We start from the raw sequence: 10,266 nt of genomic DNA, 5'->3' as shown, positions 1-10,266 counted from the left end.
AGATATATATATATATATATATACATTTATGTTGATCTCTTACACTATATGTATATAAACAAGTAAATATAGTGTTTTTTCTATTTAAGTAAAAAGGTTAATTTGAGGTTCGATTGATTTTAGCCCGAAAATTGGGTTCATTTAATGAATTTTAATAAATTAATATATATATATATGAATCATGCTAGATGTACATCTATTTTGTACATCTTGGACTACATAAAAGAGTATTATTACCAAAATACTCCTCGCCTCTATGCGCCTCATGAGAGACATTTTTATCTTTGGTACATCTTTGTGTAGTATAAGGTGTACCAATAGCATTATTCTATATATATATATATATATATATGACAAACCACCACTCACTTTAAGACCTAGAAGAGGTAATTAATTAAGACTTAAAAAGAGTCAAACATATATACAACCACCTTTAATTTAGTACCTCAAAATTAAGTCCTTAATTATAAATGTATGAGCCAAGTGATAATTAAGATTTGATATGTCCTAGCTAGCTATATAACTTAATTTCACTTTTAACTTACTTTCTCATTAACAACAAGATATATAGAATAACAATATTCGACTTCTCTAGCTACTATATATAACTCATACAAGCAAGCAAGCAAGCTATATTAATTATGTCTTAAAAGTATCCTAAAACAGTAGTGTTAGTTTCTCCCCACTAATTTTCCATTAAAATCGATTTATCTAACACTGCAAAAATTTAAGAATTCTTTTAGGATATTATCTAAAAGTATCCTAAACCCTAATACACCTACTAAATGTGCCTACCCTAGCTATATATATATATATGCTCAATGCCTGGGCTTAGGATATCAATTGGCAATTGGTGTTGGCCCCAACATGTACTTGCCAAATACCAATGGTCCATGCATATATATATGTATGGACAAAATAAAAAAAATTAAAAAAAATCTACAAAGCTTCTCTAATTCACACATGTTTTTTTTTAAATAATTTTATTTTTATTTTTCTATCTAATAACCATATAAAGGAAATTATATGGTTATTTTATGACTATATCATTAAGTTTTCAGACTAAATGAAATATCTTAAATTTCTACTAATAAACTTGGGCGCCAGATTGGGGGTATATATATATATATATGTTCACTAGAATTTGATTATTTTGATTAATTCTGGTGATTTCAGTTTCAATTATTTTGATTAAATCATCAATTATTAAAAAATTTGGTATGTATATATATAAATTACTCCATAACATATATAACCAATCAAGTTGACTAAATGTTCAACCTTGTCCATTGATAAAAAGAGACTTGCAGTAAGAATAATAATAATAATAATAATAATAATAATAATAATAATAGTGTCAGTGTCTTCTAATTATAAGTAATTCATTCGATTTTACATTAACTATTATTGTACTTTTTACAGTGCAAAAATTTAATTTATTTTTAAATATGATATATTTATTACATCTTATTTTAAATTATACAATACTTTGATATAATATTTTTATTAAAAATAAAAAATAATTTACAATAAATTTACTTTATTTAAAATTGGGTTTCATTAATGGGTGTCGAATATCCACATTTAGTGCATTTTATTTTTAATATTTAAATATTTTTATTAATTAATAAAATTATTTAAAACTAAAACTAAAAATATATATGTATATGTTACCCTTAAAAAAGAAGACAGTATATATATATATATATATATATTAGTACTAATTATTATGTCTAATATTTTATGTTGCGTTCTCGTTGTTATTTTTAAGTCATTTTTAATTTTTTAAAATAATGAAAACACATTTATTTTGTTATTTTTAAAAACGTATTTTTGAAAATAAGAAAAAAAAATTATAAAAGAAACCCAAAACAATTTCTAAATCCAAAACACATAAAATTAACATAATTCATTTTCTATGTTTTGGCTCTCCCCCTTCTTTCTTTTCTTCCTTCTTCCTTCCCTTAAAAACCATCGCGATCGCCGCTACCATCACCACCATGACCATTGTTAATCTCCATCTCCTAGATCTATCACCTTCGACCAGCAACTAACAAACAATTTCCCAGATTTGCTGCCTCATCTTCCTTCTCCCTTCAAGGCCATTACTGTCGCCACCGCCATCATTGCCACGACCATCCTTCTTCCTCAATCCATAATATATACGTATGTATGTGTAATTTGTATCTGTCTCGAGTTTTAAACTTAAATCTATGGAGATTTAGCCGTTGGATATTGCTGATTTTTTGTATGTTGGTCGATGGGAGTAAAGGTGCCGGGTGGTTACCCTTGATCACCAAAAACCACCGGCCATGGTGGCCGGTGGAGACTACTAGTGTGTTTTTTAATTTTAACCAAAAATTAAAAATCAAATCTATAAAAATTTAGACATTAAATCTGACTCATTTTTGTGTATATTAACCCCTTTAACTTGATGTTTCTAATAATAGGCTCTTGTCGTGTGAATAATCTCTAGTCGACGGTGGTTGCCAGCGATAGAAAAAATGTAGAGCGTCGGAGAGAATAAAAGAAGAAAAAAATATTTTTAAATTATGAAAATAAAATTATATATTTATTTAAAATTAAAAATATAATATATCTATATTATAATTAAAAATATAAGATAATATATAATATATTATTAAGTATATTACACATATTATGTATTATAATATTTAATATAAATTATTACTCAATATCAGTAATTTATTAATTAAATTTATTATTTTATTTTAATAATAGAATTTTATTAAAAAAATTAATTTTATTATTTAATAATTAAATTCATTAAATAAAATATTATAAAATAATTTTTCTCAAAATTTTAAAATAAACAAGTTTTTTAATTTTTTATTTTAAAAAATAGTTTTTTAAAATGATAAAAAAATATGTTTTTAATTTTTTAAAAATAAAAAATTTAAAATAAATTTAAAATTAAAAAGACAAAGGGTACGCAGCCTTATGTTCTGGGAAATAGCGTGCCAGCTGCCAAACCGCAAATGGACCACAAGGGAGGAGACCTTGGAAGGGTATCGTAATAATTTCACTCAAAATCATGTGGGCCCCAGCTACGAAACGGGTTACGTGCGCCGTCAACAGAATGAGAGAAGGGCAGAGACACTGTCCGTACGTCTCTGACAGTTGGGAAGCTTGTGACCAATGAGAGCTCGACAGCATAGTCCTTTGAAACCACCCCGGTTTCAGAAACCGCCCGCCCAAAACCACTTATCCACACCATGGTGGTTTCACATCTCGCTCTCTATATGTACGTGCTTTTGGCGACACGCGAATACACTTCTCCAAATGGGAACTTCAGGCGTCGAGTCCACCCACTAATTCTCGCAAATTAAAAGCAAGAAACCAATCGTTCTTTTCTTTTCTTTTCTCGCCATATATATACATATATATATATATACTCACACATACAGAACACATTGTGTTTGTTGGGGTGTTTGGCTGCCGAGAAAAGGGGAAGGAAATTGTGGGAAAATGGGGAGAGGAAAGGTGCAGCTGAGGCGCATAGAGAACAAAATCAACAGGCAGGTGACCTTCTCCAAGAGGAGGGCTGGGCTGCTGAAGAAAGCTCATGAGATCTCCGTCTTGTGCGATGCAGAAGTGGCCTTAATTGTCTTCTCTCACAAAGGGAAGCTCTTCGAGTACTCCACCGATTCATGGTACGGCCAATTTCCTTTCTCTTCTCTGCATCTTCATGCACACGTACATATCTAAATCTTTCTTTCTTTCTTTATCAATGCGTGTGTGTGTGTATATATATAGACACATGCCCATATAAAGAATTCATTCATACATAGGGTTTGGTGTTCATTTTTGCTTTTTTCCTTACATGGGTTTTCCCTTTCTTTTTTTTTTCTTTTAGGAATTTGACAAGATCTTTAGTAGTATTTATAGCATGGCTTTTGTAGCTTCTGCTCAGAGATCCATGCAAATCTCGCCGGTTTATGATCTCACAGCTCTTTTAGCGGTCATTTTTCCTGGGGTCCTGTTGAGGCAATAGGCACATAATAGCTGCTAGATCTTTCACAAGTCCCTTGATGTTTGACCTAATTTTTTCTCTGACTGATTATTAACATAAATCCAGAGAGATCTGATAACTAACCATCACTTTGGATACACACATTTATACACTCATACAGCTCTTCCCCTTCATGTTTTCTCCTGGGCTTTTGTTAATTAATTATATGCAGATCCTTCATAGATCTTGCCCCTTTTTCAGATATATAGCTGCTTCGAGATGGAATTAAAGCCAGTGTCTATATATGCATATACAGATATTACATGGGTTCATGCCTACGAGTTCATAGCTCAAGGCCGATGAACAGTGGAGTCAAACTAGGGTTTGTCACAGATCTATCTTAGGCATCAGTTAATTTTGTCCTACTAAGGTGCAGCTTTCAGAGACACTTTATGCAAAAGCCTGGTATTCAGGCCTTATCCACTCTACCTGTGACAATAATTATTTAGTTTCTTGGCCTAATTATATTACACTAGAGCCAGGAGTTAACTATAGACATGCAGATTTAACATGTAGATGGATTCACAGAGAATGTGAAGAGGATTTGGTGGAAACTGTTCACAGTCTTCCATCCATTCATGGCTGAACTCTCTGAGCCCTAGCTAGCTACCTGCAGTTTCAATATATAAGAAATTAATTAATCAATGTATTTTTTTGGGGTCAACAATGTGTGAAGTAAATTTGAATAGTATGATCCGTATGTGATATTTATTATTACTGAAATGCATATTTACCTGAATAATTAGTAGCTTGGAAGATAGATGTGAAAGTGGTTTCACCAAAATTACCATAGGAATAATATATATGTGCTAAAAGCATTTTTAAAATAAATATTTTCTAGCTTTAAAATGCATCAGATTAATTAGATTTCATAATTCAGTCGACTGAAATTCTGATATACTTAGCCAATACCTACATTAATTATTGAACTTTTAGACCTTCATCATAAACTAATTGACGTTAAAAAATTTAAATATTGTTGAATTAAGGTTCAATTAACCATAAATATTGATTAAACTAGGTACTATCTGGTTAAATGTATGCATGTATCTAGCTCTATTACACATAATGTAAATAATTGATGGTTGCTAATTAGTCCTAGATATAATATATGACATATAAACTGGAGAGAGAGAGAGAGAGAGAGAGAGAGAGAGAGAGAGAGAGAGTGTGCCATGTGTTGCATGCACAGCTAAGACCTATTTCATAGGTACTATACTATCTAAGTTGCCATTGCAACACTGACTCTTATTTTTTGCAAAAGAGATTTGTGTACAATCTGAAAAGGGAGGCTTGTTGTTTTAGTGATTTTCCAATTGGTCCATTGCCAATTGGCATTTTCTTTTTTAACCTAGGAATTGACATTTTTATGCAACAAATATAATCAGAATGATATTATCTTTTTCTTTTTCTTTTTTCATACTCTCTCCTTGCACAAAAACAGATTCATCATGCATGGTACCTTATAATTAGAACATCACTTTTATTTCATTATGATAATATTTCTTTTCTGTTTTTTGCTTGGTAACATATATAGCAGCCTTTAACGTTCAATTTACATTTGCAACAGCATGGAAAAGATCCTAGAGCGATATGAAAGATACTCATATGCTGAAAGACAGTTGATTGCCGATCCACAAACCCCGGTATGTAAACTTAATTGTCCATATATATATATATATATATAGTAATATTATACTCAACTGATGGATGTTATTAATTATATATATATATATATGTTCTAATGAATTGCTTTATTTGTTCTATAATCGTCTTCTTTTCTATCCAGGGAAACTGGTCCCTGGAGTGCACTAGACTAAGGTCTAAGATTGAGCTTCTACAGAGGAACCATAGGTAAGAACCAGCTATATTATATATGGTCACCGCCAATATCAAAACTCTTCCCTAATTATCAAATATCAGAAAATCGGATTGGGTAAATTGTGATATATTTTTATAAAATAAGTAAATATTTATTAATTAAAAATATGATTGAAAATTAAAAAGATTGATCCCATATACCTTCATTTGCAATTACATCTTAATATTAATCCATCTAATCCTCCAAATTTTATTGCAGTTTAATAACCCCTTTTCTTGGTCTTTCTTTTTCTTTTTTTTTCTTTTTTTTGAGGAGCCCTTTTCAAACATAAACAAATCAATCATTATGTTGTAACCTAAACATTAACATGAAAAGAAATCATAGCAAAAAATTAAAAAAAACTAGAGTTTATACAATGGGGTATGGAAAATTTCAGAAATTTTATATAGTGGGGAACAATTTCTAATCTAATATGTATTCTGCTATCACATATAACGGCAAAATCAGTTGGGCTCGTGAAACTGTTGAGACTTTATACTTGTAAAAACCTACTTGAGCTTAATTAATTTACTATAATTTTTACCTTTTAAACTTGTTATCAACTTTACAAAAATTTACTTTAGTTAATTTTAGCTTAACAAAGACCTACCAGAAGTTTAGATTTTTAATGGAGGTGAACTCTATAACAATAGGCTAAAATTCACTAAACCCCCTTAAAGATTATAACTTTGGGACATTTAACCCCCTTAAAAATTTTATTTTTGACAGAGAATCCCTTATTAACTTTGTTTTCTACAAAAAAAGAACTATATTTATATGCCAAAAAGAAAATGGCCATAAACCTCAATTAATCTTAAATAATTATATATAATTCTATTATTACAAATCAATTAAAAATAAAAATACCAAACTTACCATTAAGCAGAGAAAAGTAGCCTCCAATTGATGATTTGAGAGAGAAAAATAGAGAAAAAAGTAGGAAAGTATACCACTAACCCTAATCCGTCCTTAAACCCAAGCAAAATCTTTATTTATCTCTAAAGAAGTATAAAAATCAATTAGTTTATAATCTAAGTAAAATCTAATTTGTTTTGAATCACATAAAAAAAATTAGTCTCCAATTTATTTTTGAATTGTGAAAGCAAATTAATATTTAAATAATTTTTTTTTTAGGTTTTTTTCTTAGTAAATACTTGGCCTTCGTTTGTAGTCGATTTGGCTTTGGCTTTCCTTTTATAAATTTTCTTACAAAAAAAAAAAAAATTATGTCAAGGGGGGTTCTCATTGAAAAGTAAAACAATAACAGAGTTCAGTTTTTCAAGTTATAAACTTTAATAGAGTTTAGTGAGTTTTAGCCTTTCATACAGAGAAAATTAGGAGAAAATTTTGCTAAAGTTATGGACCTAAAAAAAATTATTGGAGAAGTTGTATGCATGTAAAACTATCTCTTAGAAGAAAAAGATACTTAGTTTTAGTGTATATATACATATTGAAAGTTAAAAATAATTTAGATAAATTTTTATAATGTTACCAATTTTAAATAAACTAATCCAACCCGATTCTCAAATCATTTGTAGTTGGCTTCAGTACAAGCTCCCCTCGAAGAGCGGTTTCAGTAATGTTATATATGTGTGTCTGTGTGTGTGTGTGTGATGTGATGTGTATTGATAAAATCTTGTTTCAGGCACTATATGGGACATGATCTGGACTCCTTGACGCTGAAAGAGCTGCAAAATCTGGAGCAACAACTTGACACTGCTCTCAAACACATTCGTTCCAGAAAAGTAACACATCCACAGTATTCCTTCATGCAAAATAAGAATTTATTAATTTATTTTGTTTAGTGAGTACATAAATAGTACAATACGTAATTTCATTTCTAATGCTGAAGATATAATTCTCATCTTCTGCAGAACCAACTCATGTACGAGTCCATCTCGGAGCTCCAGAAAAAGGTGAAGCCTTTTTGATATTTCTGTTTGACCCAAAATTAACAGTGTTGTGTGAGTGAGTCTTAACTATGAAAACGTTTTCTTCTGAGTTTATTTGCTTCCAATTCGACAGCAATTAAAAGGGAAATGACCTGTTTTAATTAGTGTTAAGTGTTACTGATTCGAGTTAATTTGACAGGAGAGGGCAATACAAGAGCAGAATAACATGCTGGCAAAGGAGGTGATTCTTTCTGATCTTGCATTCACTAGCTACCTGCTGTTAACTAGAGAGGATTCGTATTAATGAATCTAACAATACTAGTATGTATGATTGGAGCCTGCTGCTTTGTCTAATCAGTGTGAACTAATTCTTTTGATTGCATTATATATTAATTAGATAAAGGAAAAGGAGAAGACACTGGCAGAGCACTCCCAATGGCAGCAGCAGAACCATGCTTCAAACCCATCTCCATTTCTCCTGCCTCAGCAGCTTCCCTGCCTTAACATTGGGTAATCTCTCGCTCTCCCTCTCTCTCCCCCTCCCCCCGTAATCTTATCCATTGTTTTACGGTACAATAAATATATTTTATTTTTTTATAATTAATATTTTATATTTTTAAACAAATATGTACTTATTATACTTTATTTACTTGTCTAAATAGTGTCGTTAGTCAGTGTGATATGTCTAAAAAACAAAGTGTATTTATCACTAACTAATGAGAGTGTTTTTATATATCAAAAACAATGTTCGTATTTAATAAATTAAATACGCATTAATCATTCTTTTTAGAGTAAAAGGTTGGCATAACCTCTTTTCGACTAATAATGATAGCTCATAATTTAGCACTATCACTAGGTGAACTTACTAATTAGCATAGACAATATCTCAGAAGTCACCTACATCAATGAAAAATTAAGATATGGGGTAGAAAAGTGGATATGGTATGATCTTGAATTTCTATCATTTTCAACATATTTGTTAAGTTTATCTGATCATTCTTGAAAAACTCATCAATGACATTTTATCTTGATTTTTCAATATATGCATATATATCTCTCTTTCTCCTCAAGATAAGCATATCTTGATCTTTACATATAAGAAAAAAATGATGTTTGTGTTCTCTAATGCATTTCAAAGAATTTAACAAATAATTTGATAAAAATTTTAAAATACTTCCTAACTTTATCTTGACCATTTCATATCTTAGTCCGAAAACCATTCCGAGTTTATCTTAATACTCCCTTATTTTGCTCATTTTAACAAAAGTTATCCAATTAAGTAAGTATTTAAGAATTTATTCCAAAAAAATTTAAACTCTAATCATAGAAGACACTCTTAAAGCTTCTTAACAAGAGTATATCTCTTTTTAGTTCAATAGAAACTGATGCACTAATTAATTAATTACCTTACAAGTTGTGTGCTGTGTGATAATATTGCAGTGGAAGTTACCAGGGAGAGGAACCAGCAAGGAGGAATGAGCTTGACCTGACTTTGGAGCCCTTATTTTCATGCAACCTTGGATGCTTTGCCTCATGAATGATAAATAATAAACCAGAAGAAGAAGAAGCCACCAGTTCTGGCCCATTATTATAAGCTAATTAAAACTCTTATCTAATTATAACGATTATGGATGGATAAATGGTTGAGGCAAACTTTAACAGTTCATGTTAAAACCTCTTCCCAAGCAAGTTCATTTTGCTTGTTTATTTGGAGGTTGTGTTTAGTTATATTTCTCTCTCTCTCCGCAGACTATCGAAAACTGCTGCAACCCAGAGAGCAGAATTAAGGAATTCAGACATTATTATTATTACATATATTTATATATATACTGGATTTGTTTGCATGTATAACTCCATTGCTATTTTTGCTTGATTTAATTTGTGGTTGATCTTTGCTCGAGCTAATTACTCAAGCCCGAACCCAAAAAGAAGTCTCGGTTAGGGTTTGATATTAACAGCTAAACTATGTTTAGAGGGTGATTTACTTTTAAATTAGCTAAAAGCATAATTAATGTCATTGAATAATGGTGGTATATGATATATCATTCTTCAATGATGTACTTGCAAAGGACAGGTGTAACTATCCGTTATTGGATCTAAGTTATTTTTATCGTGGTTTTTGTACGTATTATATTTTGTTATTATTTTGATTTAAATGTTAGAAATATTTAATGTGTTGTAAAAAATTTAAAATAATAAAATTTGTGTGTGTAGAAAAGTCTAAGCTAAGAGAAAAGAAATTATGTAAGTGGGAAAAAGGTCATAATGCTTTAAAATGAAGTTGAAAAGTTATGGCAATGGAAAATTAAGAGAGTTGAAAAGTTAAGGGAAGGGAGAGGCCCGAGAGGGAATAGTCAAAATTAATGTGGGGATTGGAAGAAGTTGTCGGATGTGTAGGTGTGTATAAATTTAGATATATTTTATATGTTTATTAATATGTTTAAATGGGTATATATAAGCATATACAAGGTGCATGTAAA

At 30.2% G+C, this 10,266-nt stretch overlaps 1 protein-coding gene across 1 annotated transcript; it reads left to right on the top strand.

Annotated features, from left to right (window-relative positions):
* Positions 1-3,311: 3,311 nt before the first annotated feature.
* LOC127796470 (agamous-like MADS-box protein AP1) lies at positions 3,312-9,637 on the top strand. The gene is made up of 8 exons (XM_052328623.1): positions 3,312-3,674; positions 5,604-5,679; positions 5,823-5,887; positions 7,540-7,639; positions 7,769-7,810; positions 7,986-8,027; positions 8,184-8,296; positions 9,227-9,637. Exons 1-8 carry the CDS (start codon positions 3,490-3,492, stop codon positions 9,321-9,323), a joined length of 720 nt encoding a protein of 239 aa, XP_052184583.1. The 5' UTR covers positions 3,312-3,489; the 3' UTR covers positions 9,324-9,637.
* The last annotated feature ends 629 nt before the right edge of the window (positions 9,638-10,266 follow it).

This window comes from Diospyros lotus, chromosome 3 (genome assembly GCF_014633365.1).
Source record: "Diospyros lotus cultivar Yz01 chromosome 3, ASM1463336v1, whole genome shotgun sequence".
NCBI lineage: Eukaryota > Viridiplantae > Streptophyta > Magnoliopsida > Ericales > Ebenaceae > Diospyros > Diospyros lotus.
Note: the sequence above shows the minus strand (reverse complement) of the source record. Positions and strands in the feature narration are given on the sequence as shown.